This window comes from Chanos chanos, chromosome 9, assembly GCF_902362185.1.
Source record: "Chanos chanos chromosome 9, fChaCha1.1, whole genome shotgun sequence".
Lineage (NCBI taxonomy): Eukaryota > Metazoa > Chordata > Actinopteri > Gonorynchiformes > Chanidae > Chanos > Chanos chanos.
This window is the reverse complement of record NC_044503.1, coordinates 13,339,323-13,362,414: the sequence shown is the minus strand read 5'-3', so window position 1 is coordinate 13,362,414 and position 23,092 is coordinate 13,339,323. Positions and strand designations below refer to the sequence as shown.

The 23,092-nt window shown below is 41.7% G+C and overlaps 2 protein-coding genes across 3 annotated transcripts; both read right to left on the bottom strand.

Annotated features, from left to right (window-relative positions):
- Window positions 1-968: 968 nt before the first annotated feature.
- taf10 (TAF10 RNA polymerase II, TATA box binding protein (TBP)-associated factor) lies at window positions 969-2,814 on the bottom strand. Its single transcript, XM_030784478.1, has 6 exons — window positions 2,722-2,814; window positions 2,450-2,625; window positions 1,977-2,134; window positions 1,817-1,881; window positions 1,416-1,530; window positions 969-1,210 (listed from the first exon to the last, which is right to left on the bottom strand). The coding sequence occupies exons 2-6, from the start codon at window positions 2,589-2,591 to the stop codon at window positions 1,121-1,123; spliced, it is 570 nt and encodes a 189-aa protein (XP_030640338.1). The 5' UTR covers window positions 2,592-2,625; window positions 2,722-2,814; the 3' UTR covers window positions 969-1,120.
- A 2,903-nt stretch (window positions 2,815-5,717) lies between these two features.
- On the bottom strand, window positions 5,718-22,334 carry efhd2 (EF-hand domain family, member D2). Of its 2 annotated transcripts, none has more exons than XM_030784015.1 (4): window positions 21,840-22,334; window positions 7,677-7,824; window positions 7,229-7,363; window positions 5,718-6,734 (listed from the first exon to the last, which is right to left on the bottom strand). In XM_030784015.1, the coding sequence occupies exons 1-4, from the start codon at window positions 22,121-22,123 to the stop codon at window positions 6,603-6,605; spliced, it is 699 nt and encodes a 232-aa protein (XP_030639875.1). In that variant the 5' UTR covers window positions 22,124-22,334; the 3' UTR covers window positions 5,718-6,602. The 2 variants fall into 2 exon arrangements, with proteins under 2 accessions (XP_030639875.1, XP_030639876.1); XM_030784016.1 differs by lacking the exon at window positions 21,840-22,334 and adding an exon at window positions 14,014-14,027.
- Window positions 22,335-23,092: the final 758 nt, after the last annotated feature.

Genomic DNA, 23,092 nt, shown 5'->3' with positions numbered 1-23,092 from the left:
ATTCTCAAGGACTGCTACTTCAAGCAATCCATTAGTTAGTGAAACATGAGAGCAACTCCCTCTTCTATAAATATCCGAAGTGGTACATTACAGATAAGCCCTCTTAAGGAATGGAAAATACAACTATGAACACACAAATCAAAAACTTCATGTTTGGGTATGAGTAATTGCAAAAACAAAGGAGATACCAACTCAAATGTGCTAACATGACAATAGGCATCCAAAAGCCACCAATACAGCTCCAGTGTGCCTTAGTATATGTAGAAGAAATACATCAAGCAATGTTTTGTTGATGGTAGTGGAACGATGCTGTCTCAGGAACTGTCAGCATAAGGTCAGTTAAGTAGAAATGGACTGCCATCATATTTGGCTCATGGTATTTTCGCCAAACCAAAAGTGACTACTGGTCTTTTGTCATCAGAATAGAGATAACTCACCACAGAACGAGTCAAACACTTAGAATGGCTTTGAAATCACTGGCATGTACATGCCCCTCTATGAAACTGATGGACCTAAACCACACCAGTAACACGCACCCTGCAGTATAGGAGAACCACCTAAACCCTTCACTGTGGAAAGGAAGCCAGTGTCGAATTTCTGTAGGGGTTTTTTTTCTTATGTGCCCCACACATGCACCTTTCTGATTGATGAGAATGGGAAAATGGGTGACAGATTTGATTGTGGGAATTTTTTCCACTCCTACATAGACCTTTTCCTGTGTTTATCAGTTCACTTGCAGAAGTGCATTCTGAGTCTAATGATGGGTTTATGTGCTGACTCCAACCACAATGTCCCTCCCTCCCACATTTCCCATGTGCGAAAACAATGACCAAAAATATCAAAATCAGGGCCTTACTGGTTAGCACGTGCTCAAACATGACAGCATGTGACAACAGTGGCTAACCTCAAACAGTGAAGCATTTTTCATTTTAAAGCATTTTTATTTATGTCAATAAAATATAACAAAAATTATGATCAAAACAATTAAATGCATGCAAAAAAATCCTAATGGATAGATGACATTTCTATTGAAAAACCAAGGGCATGTTTGGGGTCTAAGATGTGATTAGCAGGAACTTCATGATGTTTAAAGCAGTTTAGTTCAATCAAAGCCAGGTCCTCATGTAAAGTAATGGGGTTTCTTTACATTGATGCCATACTCTGCTAAGGCTGGTGTCAGATCTTCCATCGTCAGTGTGTATTTCTTGTCCTGGATTTGGAGTTGAGAGAATATTGGGCATGAACACATATTTTGGAAGTTTGCACATAAATAAAAAAAAAAAAAGCATGGTATTTGCTTTTAATAATTCAGTTTTATGATTTGACCTTGGTAAAACGCTAAGTTTTCCATGGGTTAACGGAATTTCAGTGAATATTTTCTGTTTTAATAGTAGTATGACATGATGAAAACTAACCTTGGTCTTATTTCTTGAGCTCCCAGATGCTGTTCCCTTCATTTTACAATGCTGCAAGGCGTCATTTGCAATATCTGAAATGAACTTCTGTGCCGCCAGGGAGATGAGCCGAATACTGCTCAAACAAGGAGAAAAAAAACATTTAAGGTCCAGAAAAAATTTTAAGCTTTCATCCCAATTACTTTTTTTCGGTGCTTAGACAAAAACACCAAGAATTACAGACAGAAATACAGTCACCTCAATTTACCAAGACTGGCATAGAGACTGTTTTAGTCTGTGACATACTATTGAAGACCAGGCTGGTGGTATTTTTAAGATAGTCACAGTGCACAAAGAATAAATGAGGAATAACCAAAAAAATCTCATCCTTAAATTTAAAAAAAATGCAAAGAATGACTTACATTCTTGGATCTGAGGCTTCAAATCCAGCTCGATTTAAGTAATAGCCTGTGACTGCATCGGGGATCTGAGGAAGAAACAAGGGAAACAATCTGCGTTCACTAAGAAACATTTTGAGTAAATTGGATGAGCAAACACATTATAACACAACGTTTAACGCACTGTGGGTGTGTAATCTTCCAGCTGCATCAGAAAGTCAGCCAACGGTGTGGTGGACAGGACAGGTTTCACGTCGCCATTGGCTATTCCAGTGGGCACATAAACTCCATTAGAGACTGAGGAGTCAGATGTTGGCGTCGCCATGGCAGCTGAGGTTGGGACTGTGACAGAAATAACAGGATTTTGTAGCCAAATTAGACGATACACTAACATTTCCAGTGAAACAAACAGGCATCATAATCGTCAATCATTACATCTTCAAAATATGACGAACATTTCAAGAAATAAAACATAAAGCATGTCAAAGCATAAAACCTTGTTCATATATAAACGCATGATTACTATAAACCACATGTGCTATACGATCAAACCTGTACCGAAGAGTTTTTAAGATTTAAACAGTGGTTTTCACTCGAAGCTACATCGTAGCTTGCATGAGAGGGAGTTTCATCGGCTAGCATGAGTCTGTTGCTTACCATTGCTGCTCCCGACAGAGGGAATACTACTGACGTTGGTTGTAGAATTGCTGTTTGTAATGCAGTTACTGGTGCTGCTTGATGTTGATGAATTTAACGCTGTTCCACCAGTTGTGACTGGCAGTGGAGTGTCGACATTCATGTTTGCTAGCTATGTTAGCTAGCCCGTGCTCAGCCTGCAAATAAATATCTCGTTAGTTAACAGAATCATCCGAACAACACATACAATAACAATCTTCAACCAAGTATAATGCATTATTTAATCGACGTACTGCAAGATTTCGCGTTTATCTATCCAATTGCTTCAAACAAATATTTCTGATTCTGGAATATCTCGTAGAGCGACTTCCTTCCAAACAATGATAGCGGACGTCACGTGATCTATACTTCCGCGTGTAACTATACAGGTGCCGGAGAAAACACTGCACTGCAAGACATGACTGTTCCGGTCCATATGATCAGCGCGGATTGACCCTAGGGATCTGAACCTGCTCTGTCTCTTTGCAACGATAATCAAACAAATCTAATCAGTATGATCCTGGTACACACCATAATTATATTTTGAGATTGTTAACCTCTCACTGCTTTCCATTTATTAAGCTTGAGAGGCCTGCAGTCTGCTTCACTTTATATCTGACGTTAGTTTTGAGGTGTTCAGCGCCGTTATAACAATTTAATTTAGTATTTCTATTCAGCCTCTTTTCAAAAATATTACAGGAGAAAGAAAAAACGAAACCAAACAAAATTTCAAATTAAATGTATTTTATTGCCACAAGAATAATTATCCATTTTAGTAAGAAAATCAAAAATACATGTATATTGACTTGCCACTGATGTATACTGTAAGCCTACAGGAAAAGAATACCAAATACATCTGTTTCAGTTGACTTTGACAATGATAGTGATTTAATGTAATGAGTACAGAAGCAGGAATTCTTGGAATAAAGTATGGATGTCAAGGAACATTTGAGTGACTAAAACTAAACGACCTTTTTAATCTCAGTCAGTTGTCCCTTCTTCCTCTACTCACATCATTCAGAAGATTATATTCATCATGTGTGTCCTGAGCATTGTACATATTCCACTTCACTACATTCACTACATATGAAGCATCTTTAGCACTCTTAGTAATGACTTCTGTTGGTCATTGAAAATGACTACTGGATTAGTCTCAGTGAGTACAATGTAGATCTAGATATAAGAAACATATCTGAATGTAGCTAAAACATTTGGCACAACGTCTTAATGGAAAAAAATAATTACCTGTAGAGGACTATTAATACAGCATGGAATGTCAGAAAGGATCTGGCTAAAGGGAGAGGTGTTTCTGACTGATTTAGTCATCTGTCACTCTTCTTTTTCTCTCATCTGACCAATCATTAATCTCAAGCATATGTTCTCCATGAATAACTGTTCATTACAAAATGGACCAATACGCTGTGGAATGTTGTTCTGAAAAGAACAGCTGGGGAATAAAATAAAGAGAGAGAAAAGAGACACATGTTTGTTTGCCTTTTCACATACCATGGTAACAGGTAGTTAGTGACTTAATAAAAACTGAAGAGAAGCTGTTTTAAAATTTATACAATGCGATGCATAGCAACTGTCCACAAAATTGTCTCCACGTTACAAATAAAAACAGTACTATCTGTCAACCACATATACACTATTCTCTAGCAAATATAAGGAGTATACAATATCCACTGCTATTTTTTTTCCCAGGAGACAAGCTTGTGGACATCAACATCAATTTTTGAAGAAAATAAAAAGAATGTCATTTTATCACAGTACCCCTCACCATACAAAACTAAAAGTATTTTATTTATTTTCATGAAAAAATATTTTATTCTGGATACATAACCTCTCAGAGTTTTTTGTGCCATTGCTTGCTGCCAGTTGTCAGCTGTGTCATGTTAAAAGAGAAATTCAACACAGTCCTTGGCTTTGTAATTATTTTTTTAAGCAGGAAGCCCAGAGACCAATGCATGGTTCATTTATAGAGCAGTACTCAAAAGACACTTCCCTCATTTCTGATACCCAAACACATTCTGATGTGCTACTTTAGAGAAAGACATTTACAATATATTAATATTTTGATAACTGAGATAAACTGCAAATCTAACTGGATATGAACAACTATCACTCTTTGACCAAATTTACATCAGCTGTTTTTGCACCAGAATTTACTTTCAGTATGTTCTGCGTTACCAATTACATATTGTCAAAATATTACAACACAAAAAATTATTCTTTTTAATTATCCATGCATGCTTAGCAAGCCAAGGGTAATGTCTGATATGGTTTGACGAAAGGTGCCCAAATTGATTGCATTTCTCTTTCTCATGCTCAGCTATTGCACAGCCGGAGGTTCTTTGCTGAGAGTCATTGATAATCAGTGCATGCAGGGTTTCTGCTTAGTCTCAGTGTTTACATTTAAAAGCACTGCACATCTCCAGATGCTTGGAGTCCAGTCACTGAGGAGGTTGCACACACTGGCAGCAAGCATGGGGAGCTCATGCAATAGAACTGATCAGGTTACATTTAAATCTCTGACCCCAGACCAGCCCCTGTACCTTCCCACCCATCAAACAGACATCTGACAGTCACAGAATAGACAGACAAGAGGAAGAACTGAGTTTCAAGTTGCGGTGGCAGAGCAGCAAGTTCCTCTGGAGTCAAAATGTGCTCTGTGGTCTGGTCATCCTGTCCAAACACACTACGCTATGGACACACCTCTATCAAAACCAAGACCGATGTTATGACCAGTACTGACATTTATGTTAGCAAGTCCAGTACCAGACAGTAAATTTGGAGATAGTATAGTTAATTTCATTTGCTGCAGCTGTAAATGTGCAATCAAAACACTTTCGCTGCAGATCATGTCATCGTCACATGAACATGACCATGAACTTGTCATTACGTGTTTAACGCTGTTAGCAGCTGAAGAGAAGGGAGAAAAAATTTTTCATACAATTTGAGTCAATTATAATTTTGCTGTTGTATGCATCCATAGAGGACAATGCTAAGACTTCACAGATTCTGTGGTGACTGGGAAAGACATCTGCTTTGAGTCCAGACGTCTGAGAGAGGGTGTGCAGCTGACAGGACAGGGTGAAGGTCAGAGTATCATTAGGCTAAGGGAAATCTTTCTGGGAAAAGATTGTCAGGACTTCACAGTGAACATGCGGGAAAAAAAAAAAAACACAAACCACAAATGCACACGGTTCCAAATAACCACTACCATCACCACCACACATGCAAACCCCCCCCCCCAAAAAAAAACAACAACTCCCATTCCTGCCCTCCAACACACAGTAAAGAAAAACAGATCAGGATCTTTTAAGCACTGAAGATTTTGGAGCCATCCATGGGTACATGGGATCTGAGTTAAACATGCACAAATACATTTTCACTCATAGTTATCAGAGATGGTAAAGTAGTTGGTAAGGATATGAAAAAAAAAAACTCTGATTTGTCCAAAAAGTATTTCCAGGTTACGGAATAAGATATACTTTGCACAAGGTCACCAATGTCAATACAATGGATTGGATATAACCTAATTCCAAATGCCACTATTAATTCACATTACTAAAACACAGTAATTCAAAATGCTATATTTTTTCTTAAGAGCGGTACATTTAAAGTTTAATTCACCCCAAGTATCGATGCAACATGACAAAATTACAGTGAGCTAAAACAGACAAGGCATTCAAGTTAAATTTGATGACAACAATAAAGAACCACTGGAAACAACAGCTCTCCTTTCACAGGTGACATACAACAGTACTACAAAAAAGAACAAACTGGTACATATCCAACCCACTGTACAAACATCGGTGTATAAACATACAGGCTTTTGTATTCTAATTCAGTCTGACAGAGAGGCCATCGTTCATAATTCATGTAGTTTGAGATTATCATGAGTTCAATTCCAATTGATACGGATCTTAGATGCGTTAATGCGTCTTGGAGGAATGGTAACCTGAACTTCAGAGACCCTTTACATTTCTGCATAAAACCTTCTGTCTATGTGCTTTTTATTTGGCCAAACAGGGAGGTACAGACAAGCAGACAGACAGTAAGACAGACAGACAGATGGACAGACAGACAGAGGAGGGTGGACCGCCGGGCGGGGGGAGGCTTAGGCAGGTGATCATTTGAAGGCAGACTTCAGCTCCTTGAAGGCGGCTTGTCTCTGTTTCTTCTCCTCTGCCTGTTTCTTCTTCTCCTCCTGCTCCTGCCGGATCTCTGCCTCAAAGCGGTTTGCCGTGTTGATTGCTTGTACCTGTCAGTTCAACAAAGAAAAAAAAATTCAAGTCTGGTTTTTGTGGTCTTTTGTACTGCTGTGTGAAATGCATTCTCACTGCAATTCTGGTAATTTTGTATGGATTAATTTGCATAGTAGACAATCTCTCTCTACTTGCACTGTCTTGTTTTACACCATGGCAGCCCCTTTTTAAGTAGTATTTGAGCTGTTTCGTGTTGTGCATTTACAGGTTAGTGAATATCCTTTGAATATCCTTGTGTGACATGGTATAATGCAAATACAGTTGAAATTTGAAACCTCATGAGCTAAATACTTCAGATAGTGAGTAAAATGAGTCTGGTCTGAAAGCTGGATTCAGAAACAGCATCAGTGAAAGTGAGGGGACGGGTGCTTCTTTAACTAATAAAAAAATGAGCTATTATTGTTCACTAGACGATATTTATTCATAATAGACCAGTGTTTGATCAGAAAGAGGCATATGGCGTGTGTGCATGGGGCAAATGAGGACGTACTTTGGCTTCGAAAAATGACTTTGCTCCTTTCACTCCCTCTGTGGACACGTCGATCTCTGAGAGCTGGGCCAGGACGTGGAGTCCACTGTCCTCTGCCAGCTCGCCAGCCGCCGCCTTCCTGAAGATCAGCAGGAACTGGGCACAGACAAGACTCCGTTAAATCAGCGAGTAAGAACAAAAGCACTGATCCAGGACCAGTGTGTCAAGCGATGAAGAGGATCCGGTTCTATGCCGAAGGTTCTCCTTTTAAAACTGCAATTAGTTTCTGGACAGATTGTTACCCTGTTCATCTGAGAGAGTCAGCAGCTCTGTGCCACTGCAATCTTCACAATTTGCTTATTTACAGCTTAAGAAGATGTTGAGATAAAGCTAAGTACATTTGTAGCAAAGTGCTGTTTGCTGTACGGTTCACATACGTCCACACTAACATTGGCCCTTTTCTCCTCACCTCTCTGAAGCTGAGTTTGCCATCTAAGTCTTCGTCCACCTCTTTGATCATGTTCTTCAGACCTAAGTGAGTCTGTGGAGCCCCAAGCTTCTCCATCATCAGTTTGAGCTCTGACAGGTCAATGAAGTTGTCCTTCTCAGAGTCGTACCTGCACACAGCACACACACACACACACACACACACACAAACAGGTCCATGTTGTAGTATCTCAGACAAGGATTTTGACTTATGAGAGAAAACAAATGAATACATATTTCACAAGAACAGATGGACTTCTGTTTTTTCACTGTTTGTATGGCTATCAACACCATAATTCGACTGAATTCAGTCTTATTTCTTCCGTTTTATGTGACAAGACACTACCAAACACCAGCTTCATAAAAAACCACTGACTAATTTCCAATCACAAAGAGGAGATCTGTGGAAAAAGCACACCTTTGCATCTTTAAACAAGAGAGAAAAAATAAGGGTCTGTGCATCAGCGCTTCAGAGGCAAATGTTTACCACCTATGACCACCAGAGGGCAGTGGTAAAACACATAGAGTTCAAGGGACACTTACAAATTGAACCTTTGAGTTACAATCGTTCAATAAACACTATTATGCAATCTTTAAACAAAACAATCTGTTGGAAAAAAGGAATTATCAACAACAGCCTTTTTAACTGGACAATATCAAACACTGCCGTTTTAAAGGGTGAGAATCTGACCCCATGTCCTCTCCTCTCTTACATCCCATCTGTCTTTAGACATGCCCAGTCTCATCTCACTGCCCAAAGTACTAATTAGGCAGACACCTCAATTACACCTTGTCTGAAAAACAGCCTTTCAAATTCACCGGACTGATACTCATTGAAGTGAACAAGGTGAAGAAAACTCTGGAATCGCCAAGAATGTGTTACTGAATCATCTTGGCAGAGCTGTGAGAGTCTTTAGGAGCTTTGAGTACACTCTGTGTGAAGAGGTCTCTTTGAGCAGTACCAGCAGCAAGCCTGGTCTTCCTGTAAATGTATGACTCACCAGAGTATGTGTATGAATATGAGAACATATCAGACTTATTTTAAACTTTTCTTCCCACATCCGTAACAGTTGCAGATATTCATGAAGAGGCAGAATGACTGCTTTATCAACACTGCAACACAGCAGGTACAGTGCAGGCATACTCAACCTCTTCTGCTCTGGTTTTCCTCTCCTCTCTTGTTGACTGATGTCTGTGGCTGATTGGTCTCAGTTAATGGATTCTTCTAAGAGTACAATGGAAGAAGGAAAGGAGAGAGAGAAAGGAGAGGAAGAAAAGAAGAGAGAAAGAGAGAGAGGCCGTGGCAGACGCAGTGTTGTTTATCTGTGTGGAAATGTTGATGGCTGAGCCGCACACATACGTCCTGGGTGTGTCTGCATGTGTGTGCGAATGTGCAGTGGACTGCAGTGAATGAGGAGACACTCCAGTTAAAGAAGTCACTTCCTGTTCTCTCTCTGGGTCATTATGTCTGAAACCGCGTCCTCGACGCATACATCCGCCCACTCACTCCCCCAAGTAAGGGTTGCCATGACTACAAGGCCTTATTTTTAAAGCTGAGATCGCAAAGGTGAGAGTTCTTAGAAAAACTCTCTCTCTCTCTCCCCACCACAAAATACACTCGTACACTTTTTTTTTTTAATCTGTTCTGACCATGGGACTGTTCACTTGCACTGTTCCTCTACACTGGTCCACAAAGTGTCAGACTGTTTGGTGACAAAGTTCAACAAACAAGGACATTCTGAACACGATCAAGAGCATGACCGGAATACCTAACCAGTCTCATTGTCCCATGGATGTGTCTATTCATATGGTGATTTCACCCCCGTCCAATGCTAGACGTCTTCTTTATTTCAAGCATGTTTTTGTTGTCACATGTTCAAACTCTCCCATGAGGAGAGAAGATGAGAACGGCATGGTGAGGAATGAGAACCTCAGGTGTGTCTGAGGCCAAGTGTGTGTGCGTGCGCGCATGTGTGTTTGGTCTTATAAACACATTCTGTAAATGTCGTGCAGCAGCCGACTGTACTCAGTGTGTGGAAGTTTCAAACTCTCCAGTGACAGACAGATGATGAGAGCTTAAAGACATGTCAAAGGCCAAGGAGAGAACTGCACAAATAAAGAGTGAGAAATGATGGAATGGAAATGAGAAAAGAAAAAAAACATGAGGAAAGTAGAACAAATAAGAGAAGAAAGAGGAAAGAAAGTTCTATAGATTGCTAGAGACAGAGCTATAAACTACAGCCCTGAGCTATAAATGTGCAGCTGTAAATTAGCTGTGAAAAGTGTACGACTGGGCCTTAAATCAGGTGAGGGGATACCAGAACTTCCTTTGACAGCTCAACCATGTTTTACCACCCACGAACCTAGTCAAACTTATCTAATATCGCACCAATTCTTTGTCAACAAAACTTTCCAGATACAGCTTGCGTTCGTAACATGTTCTTCCTGTCCTACTGTCGTGTGCAGTGGTGGGTTGCTGGCATACATTCACTGCATTGGCTGCTACACAGTGATGTGTTCATAGCAAAGGGATGTTTCTTTCTTTCCCTTGTCAGATCTGTATGACAGTCCCACTGTGCACTCTCCTCATTAATATAGACTCTGTGTGTCCATCTGCCCTCACAGCTGGTGCTGGTATTAATGTCTCACGACAAAAGACGCCCCCCTGCTGACTCGCAGACACACACACCGGGTTCATCACCTTTAATTAACCCTCCACAGCACAGTACTTCACATCTCTCATTCTTGACTCGAAAAGGCGCGTGTTTGTTTCAAGCACCGTATTTTCCTCCTAATTAACCTCCATCTCCGCTGAACTCGATATCGCAGGCCACTGTCTCTCATCTAATGAACCGGGTCTGAGGCGCTTGTGATCACGAGTTTCTCCGGATCAAAGCAGAAGACTATTAAAAATGCAGTGAGAGGCTGAGTCACGTTGCTGGGAAGGTGCAGGGTGGGGCGGCGGGGGGGTCTTTAGGTGTGTGCCATTCTGATCACGACGGTGTCGTGGGCTTGAAAGAAAGAGGATTACTCCTTTAACTGGTGATCACAGTGACGCGCTTCAGCGACAGCTGTGGGCGGGCTCTCATGTTTATCTTAAAGAAGTGCAAGAGAAGAATCTTTTAATCTGCTGTGTAATGTGAAATCTTGGGCTGGTTCCCAAATACACAACTGGAATTCAGTCCAGGACTAGTCACAGTCTAATCCTTGTCGGGAAAATCAGCTCAGTGTTTGGGTGAACACACAAGTGATGTAGTAGTCCTCCAAGAAATTACTTCTGCACTGAGGTTATAATATGTCTACCTCAATAACTGCCCAAATTAAGATAAAGCTACTTACTCTGGCCATGGAAAAAGAAGATGACTTAAATCAGTGGAAAGCACCTGTTTTCCCAATCAACCACCCCCCCCCCTCCTCCCCAGCATTCCAGGCATGTAACTGTCAGTTTCTGTCTGTATGGCCATGTTAAGTAGGAAATGTTGCACATCGCTTTGCTTAAGTGTGTGAAGCAAGTTTCTGAGGACCTTCCATCCTAGAGGTGAGTCTTCTAAAGCTGTGGTCCCTTCTCACAGGGTGAACATCCACTAATGAAGCTTCACTCTCAGCTTTGATTGGCTTTGCTTGAGATTACAGACACACCTTGCGTAGGAAGGTTTTATTAACAGTGTCAAACTCCGGAGGAGAACCTGTCTATAACCAATCGTCATTTTCTCGCTGAAGTCTGTAAATAATCAGTGCTTTTCTCTTCAAGACTTGTTCTTTGGTCCACTGGGCAAAAGGACGACAAGACTTTCTCTTTCCTTTATTGTTTACGCCGCTCTTTTTACTTCAGAACATTTATGCCATTTATTTTCTTACTGTGTAACAGGGGATTTTTCACCCAGTGTAATATGAGGAACAGGTTATGAAGTCAAAGCTCCAGTTTGTCCATATAAGTCAAGTCTCAGCACCAACACTGAGTCATGGGAGTATGATTGAGGAAGCTGGAGCAATCAGCACTTCCCTCTGGGTTAGAAGAAGTGGCTTGGTCCTTCCTGTAGAAATACGACTGCATGTACTGTGGAAGTTTTGAGTCATCGTATTTAACTGCTGATACGAGCTTCATCGGGACCTTTGTTGCATCCTAAAATACGTGTTTTAAGAAAAGAAAAAAAACACAAAGAAATGCACATCTCTAGACCGCAGTGTTTTTGCAAGTCTTAGAAAGGTTTTCCAAGGTCAAGAGGTCTTTGTCAGGGCATCAGAAGCCAAATACAGCTGCTGGGTTTTCGTGGTTTATTAAAGGGTTTCCTCAAGAGAGCAAAAACCATTTCGCTACACCCCCGCCCCCCCCCCATCCCCCCGCCCCCCTCCATCCCAAAATCAAGACTAAGATCTTCAATTGTGCAATTTCCAGGGATATGGTTCTGTGAGCAAGATCAAACCTGCATGTGAGAGCTGAGCAATCCAAGCATGCTTATTGTCACTGGAGTAAGAAGTCTGAACACGCTCCCTGTCTCTCCATAAAGACTGTCTGAATGATCAGCGCTAGTGCTCAGTGGACAGACCAGCGGTGGTCTCAAAGGAACATTACTGACGACAGTTTAGCTCTGGCTAAACAACTTCTTGGGGGAGTTACAGAATGTGCGGAATGCTTCCTGTCCAGATGAGGCAGATTGCACAGAGAGAGAGAGAGAGAGAGAGAGAGAAGGGAGACCAAAGGTACACAAGGGCATATATGAGGAAATAGGGATCATATGGCATATTCCAGTAAAGAGGAGTATAAAAAAAAGAAAAAAAACAAACAAATACACAGTCTCATGACGAATTATACTGACCGTGCTTGAAATGTAAAATGGTTCCCTACATTCATAGGGGTTTGATAGGCCCATGAAACATCAGGAATCGGCCTGACAGTAGCTGCATCACAGAATCAGTGCTTTGTAATTCAGCTCTCTCTCACAATGCTCAAGGGACATCTTGTTACTTACAGGAGTGTCCTGTCTCTATGAACAATAGGTGACACCTTAGTTACAGCACTGAGGGGGATCTGGGATCTAAGCTTTCATAGTGGCGAGAGAGAATGTCAGGAGAACAGTGCCACTGCTGTGCTATCTGTGTATTATCAATGTTTAAATACGCTTGTGGAAGAAACTATGGACAACAGTGTCTGTTATGTACATGGAATAAAGGATGTGAGACATGGGAAAAATCTCAAAACGAAACACACACACACACACACACACACACACTCACACACACACACACACACACACACACACACACACACATACACACATACACACATACACACATACACACACACACACACACACACACACACACACACACACACACACACAGACACAGACACACACACTTCAGACCAAAGCATTTTGCTCTAATACTGATTGCGTACAGCCTGTAATGTGCAACCGTCAGAATAAGGCTGCTCCTGGCACCACCTCACAAGCATACATTTAACGTAGGCCTAAACACAGCCTTCATTTCTGCCCTCCCACGACGTTATTAGAGACAGGTAGAAAATACCATGCACACTTCACCATACAAGGACAAGCAACTGAAGTTCAGTTGGTTAATTTCAAGTGTTTACTTCCAGACCCAGCAGTCTGGGCAGAAAGGCTGTGTTTCAGTTTACACGTATACTGGCCTCATTTGTGGTTAGGTGCTTACAGATGCAAGCTCTAAAATAAGTTTGGTATGCACTCCACTACTTAAGTCCCCCTACACTACAGGCTTAGAGGGATTGAGAAAAGTTTTTAACGAGTCCATGAACATGATTACCTACATTTATTAGCAAGTGTGTATTATAAAATGTGTAAAATGTGATTGAAGAGGGGGTTTAATAGCTAAACCGAGTGAATGACTTAAAACACAACGTCCATGCGTGCAGCCTGCGAGCTGGCACTGTGTAAACTGTCTTTTAGAAAAGTCATGCTTCAACTACAGACATCTGATTGGATTCTACCATGACAATACTGCAGTGTGAACAAAATATAATAACATACACTGTGTCTTAAGGCGGTTTAGACTACTGCCTTTTGTAATGTCAGTATTGTGAGGGAGGACAAAAAACCCCAAAACAATTAAATAAATAAAGACACAATGGGCTCTGTGGTGCACTCCTCCTACAGGAGAGAAGCCAGCCAGACAAACGGGCTTCTCTCCAGGCCCTCCTACCCCTCTCCTCTGCCTTCTCACTGCCAGCCTCCTTCAGACCTAATCCTGGGTTGCTAGGCGACGGCTGTCCAGAGAAGGCATGGGAAAACCCTTCCTCTCTCCACCCTCCCTCGCATACGTCTGCACAGGCGCCCACCCACACCACCTCACCCATGCATTTCTCATGACAGCACGCACACGCAACACGTCAGTCAGAGGCACACGCTGTAGTTAGTGAGAGTGTGCGCGTGAGTGTGTGTGTGTGTGTGTGCGTGTGAGAACAGCTTAACCTCAGTAACACAGCTCTGTTCATCACTGTCGTGTGAGAGTGATGACGTTACACACAGTAGATTTCCTTTCTAGTGCCACTGGCTAACAGTACATGACTGCCAGAATTAAACACACACACACACACACACACACACACACAGACATACTGACTACGCACTCTACTCATGTTCTTCAAATGGTTGATGTTAACCACATCTGATGTTTATACTAGACTGGATCTTTAGAAAGGGAGGTTAAATTGTCTAATTTTAGAAGGCAAAAGGAGTAATTATTAAACTGAAAGTATAAAAATTCAAGCTGTACGTAAACAGGCTAAGAGTACCCAATTCCTCCTTTGGTTTAGGGTGACACATGTTCATGTGTGGTGTCTCTTTACAAATACAATAAGTTTTAGTGCCTGAAGAGCTGTTGAGGGCTGAAGTTACAAACCTAAAATGTATTTGCAAAGACTAATATTCATGCACCACATATTTGAAAAAGTAGACATAAATTACAAAAAAAAAGAGAAAATTTAGACCCAACAATTCTCAACCTGACTAAAACATGTCTCTTCAGAATGTGAAACACATGCACAACTGGTGAACAACTGATTTACCTTGCTTTGTGCCATTGCACAAAATTAAGTTTATTTCACCAAATTTGTGTGAGAAATCGGTTTCAGAGGCTTATAAACCCCGGAAACAAGATAGCAGTGTTTGCAGCCCGCTGTGAGGCAAAGAGAGCCTCACCGTCCCGTCTGGGGAAAAGGGTCATGGGAAGCTGGGTTCCTCAATCGATGCAGGCTACACAGAATCAGGAGTCCAAGCATCCGCTACGAGCTAAACAAAACCATGTGCTGCTCTGAGTGCCAGGCCGCGTAAGCTTCAGTACTAAGCCAACAAATGACGTGAGATAGTGAAGGGGAAAAAAAAAGAGTTAGGATGCTTTTGCATGTACTTTTTTTATGCCACACCACATGGGCAGGAGTTTCTTTTCAAGCCCCTTTAAGGCAATATCCCTGACATTCACTCATACACTTTAGCTTCTAAACTAATCATGGCCTGTATCAAACGTAAAAAGCACAAGGGGCTCTAGAGACTCTGCTTCTAACTTCAGATTTAGTTTCGTGGTAAGTTACAAGATACATCCAAGTAGATAAATCAATTTCACCGATGGTGAACTGTGGCAATTAGTCCACATTTACACCTCTGACCACAGTCACTAAAAGCTTTTCAATGAAGTTAAACCACAAATGCTTTTAAACAGCAAGCTCTTACACTGGAATCGTCTCTCATGGCACTATCTGATAGTGGCAGAGTAACAGCATAACCAGTTAGATCAGGTGTTTACTTCTGTTAGACTTATCTTCAAAGGAAAGTTGATCATTAATGAGAAAAAAAAGGAGGATCCAGCCGTCCCACTTCACTGACTGAAAATCCGGCTTTTGTGACCTCGATGATTACAACACTCCACAACATTCTCCACATAGCCATGACAAAACTGAAAGTTCAGTCAGTTTGTGCTCTGACACACCTGTGAGGAGTGCGACTCCAGCCCTGTACAATAAGAGTTCAAGGAGAGTGAGCGTTCTGTGTCGAAATGCAATAAAAGCAGCCCTCGGAAGAAAAAAGTTACCTGGTATGTGGGTGATATGGTGAAACATACTTCTCCATAATATGGCCAGTATTACTGTTTTATTAAGGCTTTGGTCTTATTTTCAGTGTCCGTTTATACTAGAGGTAACTAACTGGCTAATTTCATTTGCAAAGTCCAAAGGTACATGCACCAGCCTGATTACAGAGATAATGGAGTTCAAGCCCTGCTAAACACATGTGATAAACGCGCCCTGCTGAAGTCATAAGTTTGGTGCACTGTTGTTTTTATCTGATTCCACTTTCATACTGCTATCAGACGATAGCTTAACACAGCCTCAGCTGAAACAGGGCAGTCCATTAAAGGCCCAGGGGAGCTGAGAAGCAAGGACAATACAATTACCCAGGACGAGGCCTCTTAAACTGTCTCCTCGCATGGGTCACACTAATGCCACTTCACTGGACCTGACAGAGTTTCCTTTATCCAGACAGCTCCTACCTACGCCAGTGCAGGAGTAGCTCATCAAAAGGCAGAGGGCTGGAGATGCTGGGAGGCTGGATTTGAGCTGACCTACTGTCGCCGGTGCCGACGGGAGGGGCGGAGGAATACGATAAGGATTACAGACCAGGTGACCAACTGTTTGTGCTTAAGCAGAATCTAACCAGGATCAGCCAATGGGCATGGACAGACTGGCCCAGAATGGTTATTTTTAGCTGCTTTAACAGCACAGGCAATATGTACGTCAGAAAACCCAGGCCTGGGCATTTTGGGCGGCGTGGGGCGGCCGAAGAAGGAGGCTATGAATACGGAGGTAGAGAGGGCCAAGCGTGTGCTGGGCGTAGATATGAGCCAAGCACATTCACAGCGGTCAAGCTCTACTCTTCACACATTCTCCATCACTGACTCACACTCCGTGATTCAAGCCTGCTGATTCATATGTGGGTGTGAGTGTGGATCTGTGTGAGAGGCACGAGAAAAGAGCAATTTGAGGATGTGATTAATAGCTGTTGTAATGTGTATGACAAAACTTGGACAAATATCAATGTTACACCTTCCCAGCATGGGCCGGAGAGCAAAGGGAACAGAATATCTGATGATTTTGTCCTTTCCCTTAAACATGCCCAGTTAGGCTACTTGGCGAAACATTGCGGACAGGTGAAATGAAAGCAAGGAACAGAGGTGACCAAGTTCCACTGGGAAGATGACCACTCACAGAACCAGAGCCACAGCATTCCCACAGCATTCCAGAACTTTCCTACAGTGCACGTAATATTAAAGAGCTGAGGAGCATGGCTGCTGGGGGTAGGGTGAGAAAACAGTCAATTCAGAAATAGTCACATCCTTTAATTCCCATAGGAGAGAGAGAAAGAGATAACGCATTCATTTAGAGATAGGAGCAAACTCTCCTAAGAGAGACGATTACAGTACTTTAATCACAACTCAATCAAACCATTCTCCAGTGCATTATTTCAGATTCTTCTCAGCCAAGCTTTGAAGACGCCCCAAAATTATATTGATTGACAAATTTAGATCATCATGTGAAGTGGGCTAGAACTCTGCAGACTAAACTTCCATTAGACAGTTATGTCAAGCGGTAGATATTACAAAACCTTTAAGATTATATCTTTAGGAGGAAATACTGTCCACACAGATACATAACAGTTCAGCGAGAGTCCGAGTGATGGTGCTTATCCTCCGTAGCTCCCATTATCGGAGGCAACCCAGCATGAACACCCCTTAAAGACCAGAAAAGCCCTTTGTCTGAGACGTGGGCCCAGCATGGGACGAGAAGACAAGAGCATTTGGGTAATTATGCAGCCTCGTCTTTGACACGAACCACAGACTGAAACCCTTGGCGTCGCTTGAAACCAGGATCAACAACATTTTTGGGTTTACTCCACCGGGCTTTTGAAGGTTGACTTCGGCCCTACTTTGAAGGAGGCTAACGACCTCCACAGTCATTAAAGAGGAGCCCATCATTTCCTTTGACTCTCGGTTCTCTGATGGTTACTGTAAACTAAAGGAAAACAGTTCCCTCAGATTAGTGCACAGCATGTGTGGACCTGCCTCCCTGTTGCTACAAATATGTAGAACATGTAGGGCAATTCTGAGGTACAGCAAGCAGGAAAAAAAAAAAGCACTATATGCCGACTAACCATTCATCACATAATCTATGCCTTAAACCTGCTTAGGAAGGTCAGTAGGTTTAAATGACTTCCACAGAATCACCATCTCAGTACAATCCCCGAGAAAAAGGCACACCCTCTTTGTTACTTACACCACATAGCCAGAGCATAGAAATGATAACTTACTCTAACAAGTCTTTGTGCACACAGATCATCTCAATACAAAACGTGTACTTATACTGTTATTGTGAGTCAAACCATCACATGAGGGACACAGAATAATACTCATTGTTGTCCTCCACATGAATGAACAACCAACCCTGTCATAACCAACACACAGTTACTGAGTCCCTTACAGATAAGCAGCCATCAGCGACTATGGCAGTAGCTAACATTAGATTTGCACAGCATAAGACCCAAAAATGACTTAAGAAGCTGTCAGTAATTTATAATACTCAATCCCTGGTCCACTACAGGCTTGGAAATATTGACACTAGTCAAAAGTAAGAGGTTCTGAGCTTTTACCAGTGTCAACATGACTAAGAACTAGGCCAAGAAAGTGATCCTAATCCAGAATTTGAGGCTAACTTTTAACTGAAAACGGCCTGTGGGTAGGGCCGTGGCCGGCATTCCTCCTATCAGACGGGCTGAAGCCAGATTGTGGTTTCTGCAGAGAGCATTCTCTTTGTGTCAGAACAGAGCTAGGCTACTTTAAAAACACAGCAACCGTTTTAGGCGCAATTTCTGTCAAACGTCACTTACTCTCAATATGCGTGATAATCCTTCATTTTATTGCTTTATGGTGTGTATTTTTCTGTACAAACACCTCAAACCGTTACATGCTTGTGCCGAAACTAGCAGTAGTTAGGCCTTCAGTGTAAAAAAAAAAAAAAAAAAGCTATCTACAAGGTTTTGTTTTGTAAATAGACTGAGAAAAGTGAAGTTACAAATGATTCTGTCTACCAGTGTCACATTACTCTTCAAAACATAGGGATTTGCAGTCTAGTGTATCAATATCAATACTGGTTTAAATTTCACCTATAATCCAACCTGAAGTAAGTGCGACCTTTCTGAAGACAACTATCGCATAACTGCACAACTCTACCCCTCTACTTAAAAAGTGTATTTTCTCTCCATGTTTGTCCTTGTTCTCATAACCTCAGGCAACAACAATGAGCACATTTCAGAGCGTGAATGCCGTAAATCCGTCATAAGAAACATACTCTTACATATATTTTGCCATGACAGAGCAGAACTAAGGCAGGTAGTCACTACAGTGCTCCAGAGCAAGAAAGAGAGAGAGTGCCTTTCACCAACACGATATATACTCAACACACTCTCAAGCTTATCACAAAAACATTTCCCAACAATGGGACAGCACAGAAAACGCTTGTTAATCTTTAACTGCCTCTGCAGTTTAAACCACAAGTCCAACAGCCATCTCCGTTTTACAACCAGCAAATAAATCCATCTCATCAATAGCTGTGACTATCCGAAATTCCTGCACGACTTCGTCTGGGGTGGGCTTTGATGTGGCTGATGTCGTGTTGTCTGTAACGGGGGAAGCCAGGGGAGCTCTCTCCTCTGTATCAAAAGAGAGGGAACTGTCACACCAGTCTAAGTCTATTCTCACACTACCTCAGGCGATCCATTTTATCATCATCAAAGAGGGGCTGATGTACTGAAGACATGGATGAACGCCTGAAGTCATTTTCAGCTTTACCTCTTCATAGAGAAACAAGAGGGATGAAAAAGGGGTCTCCACATCAAGCCCTAAAACACATGAATAACCAAATGGTGCTATTCTCTCTGAGATGCTGTACTCAACTGCCCAATAGTGTTGCTGGCTGCAGTGATGTAGGGTACATAATGTACAAAACTAAAGGGCTTTGATCTATGAAATTCAGATTATTTGCAGCGAGAATGTTTATCAGTTGTTTTGTCACAGATGACGGAGGATGTTACATCACCCGGATGAAGGGCATTTCTCATGACAACGTACATTTTTTTGGAGGCTTTACCAGTTCTGGGAACAGTAGGTCTTATAGCTCATTCATCATAGGACAGGAAGAGCCCGTAGGGAACAATTATACAGAGAGGCTTCAGCTTAGCACCTGAGCCAACAGTCCTGATTTTATCGTGCAACTCTCTGTGCAAATAATCAAAAATGAATGGAATAAAACAATAACTGAAAGAGACAGAGGAAGGGTGGAAGAGAGAGTGAGAGAAAGAGAAAAGAGGAGGAGAGGGAAAGGAGAAGGAGAGAGAGAGAGAGAGAGAGAGAGGGAGAGAGAGAGAGAGAGAGAGAGAGAGAGAGGTGTTCCCATACTACTTTGTATTGTCAGCATGAACGTAGGCCTTCGAAGCAGCTGGCTCTGAAATGAAACTGCCATTGTGGATACAAACTGCTGATGGTGTCAGCTGATTAAATCAATTTTCAATTTTACCGTGTTCCAAAGGGGCTTTCAAAAGCACCATCTTTTGTCTTGAGTAAAACAAAAATACTGCGACACTGACAAATGTGCATGTCTACAACAGAAGGCAGAATGGTCTTAAACATATCTTTAGCCAAAATTTCACATAGCATCAATAACAGCTGATTACTACACCCTGTCCGAATAAACCATTTTGGTAATTAGCGACTTATCAAATCAGTGGATTTGTTATTTAAAGGTTGGATGTGAAACCCAGCCAGTGGTACCAGGGTAGTTCTGTGAGAAAAAAAAAAACTTTGCTAAAGTTTCCCTCTACAGTTTGGCTATTGTTTTTACTTGATTGTCCTGGATACTACATTGGGTCTTTTGTTTAGCTGTGGGTTTGGAGAACTAGAGAAGAGAAGGTCGACACTTCCTCTGTCCGGGCTTGTTCGGCCAGAGCCTGGCTACCACGGCACCCAGTCTTTGTGAAAGTGAACCTGTCACTGTGTTGGCACCAGAATGCCAGGCATACTCACCCAGTGTCCAGGAGAATTGGGGACATAGCCCTGGCATGACTGACAAAGAGAGGGGGAAAAAAAAAACCTCCCTATTGCCCTCAAAAGCTTGCGGCCCTAAGTCTCAGTTCTGTGGCTGGAATTAGTCAAACATAAAGGCCTCTGTCACCATTCCAAGTCCACTGGGACAGTATACAATGACCATGAAATGCTTTTGGACACAAATCAGGGTGATGGAACGCGAGGAAAATGTTAAAGCTGGTTCCCATTGAACGACATTGTTGAAATGAGAGTAATCTGCCATGGCCCAAATCCATTTAGTTCTTGTGATGGCTGAGGTGTAGGTGTCTCTATGTTTTGTGGGTTTGTATGTGTGTGTGAGAGAGAGAGAGAGAGAAAAGGAGTTAGACTCCTTGTAGAGTCAGGCTCTTTGTATAACTCTGCCGGAACTACAAAAAGAAATTGCATGCAATTTCGATGCAATGTCAGCTGATATGTGTAGTTAGCTAGCAGTGTAAACTCTGAGAAAGTAGAAAGGTGTGATCTTATAGACCAGATCTATATAAAACTTGATGCCAAAGGCAATAAGAGGAAGAAAAAGACTGGGGTGGGGCTGTGGTTATGTCTTGGACACATGAAACAATTGCAGTTGTTTTCAAAACCGCTTTCAAAAAGGTTAAATGCGACTGTTCTTTGCAGGGTGAAACAAGAGACTATACAATAGGCAACTTTTATAGATATGGTCCGAATATTATCGTATTCTGAACAAAGTGATTACACATTAAGTGTGTAAAAAAAGTAGTCATTTTTAGGTATTTGTTGCGGTTAGAAATGTCAACGGGAGCATTTAATGCCCATTGCAACGCTTGTCTGGTAGTATTTAAACACTAATTAAGTAAATACATCGCTTACATCCATGATGCTGAAATTCGACTGTATGCTCAAGCCATACTTAAAAGCTGCCTTAAGACTGGTTTGACCTCTGACTTGCTACCAATTTGACGTTTGAGCCATTAACACAACCCGGTTGAGCTGACAGAGTAATGATGATGTACGAGGTACTTACTGCTTGAACATTTTCTCCATGTCTTTAATTTGCTTTCGGGAGAATTCCTTAAACTCGGTATAAGGGTTGAAGACTTTCATGCTGGGCTGCTGTTGTTCACCCACACCTTCGTTCAACTCCCCACGACGCATCAGCTTAGCTCCCAACTCGGAGTCGGCATTCGCTGTGGCCGGTTTCTCGTGGTCTCCGTTTTCGTGCGCCCCATCCAGGGCAACGGGACTTTCTGCGCCCTCCTCAATCTTGAGGCGACGGTTAAGCTTCGATGACAGCTCGTCTGTGGCCATTTCTGTGATGTTATTTCAAACACTGGCTAACTACTCGACAGATAAAACGGAATAAAAACATAGAAAATTGCCAAACCCACGTTCCATATGCCACTGACAGTTTAGTGCCGAAATATGAATATGAATTTCTACTATGTGTCTGAAAATACAAAATATGGACGTAATATCACGGTTCAGCAAGTGAAGTCACCCTCAATGATTCAAATAGACAGCGCGCTACTCTCTGCTGCTTATGTCCAGTCGGTGGAGCTTCAATAACGTGAACACGCAGTTCACCAGTTCTTATACGCCACGCCTATTAAAGGGACGCGCCGAATGTAAGAACCGGACTTCTCGTTTATTTTTTCTGAAAATATGATTATACTGAAATTGAACGGTCAATGTATTCAGAGTAGCTCCACGGTTATATCTGACTTTCATAATGGATTTTAACTCGCTTCAAATACCTCTGTATGCAAATATAGACAATAAAGCTATAATTTGCATAAAACAAATAAGGTTAACAGATTTAACATTTCTTTAACCGGGTCTCCCTCTCTCTCTCTCTCTCCGACACGCGTAAATAAATATGTAGGTGCATACACAGGCTCGCTGCGAAGTGTAGACATGGTTTACATATCAAAAATGACACTGTCTAAATTGTCCATATATGTCTACAGTGGCATTCATTTGTAACTGTTGAGTGAAGAAGTTGTCTACAAGTCTTAAGGATAAATCATTACAGTAATTAGTTTCATGTCATCAAAAGGGTAGATTAAATCTAAAATTCATGTTTGTTTATATGTCTTTATGTGTGTGCATTGTTATTGTCATTGTTGTTGTTGTTTCTACCTACAGTATAATCAATATGTATTTGTCTATGTGAGATGAAAGCAGATTGCTTGACCAAGTCATCTGAGCTTTAGAGGCTGATTCGTGACTCACACAAAGCTTCTGTCTCTCCTTTTTTTCACGAGCCCCCTGAAGTCT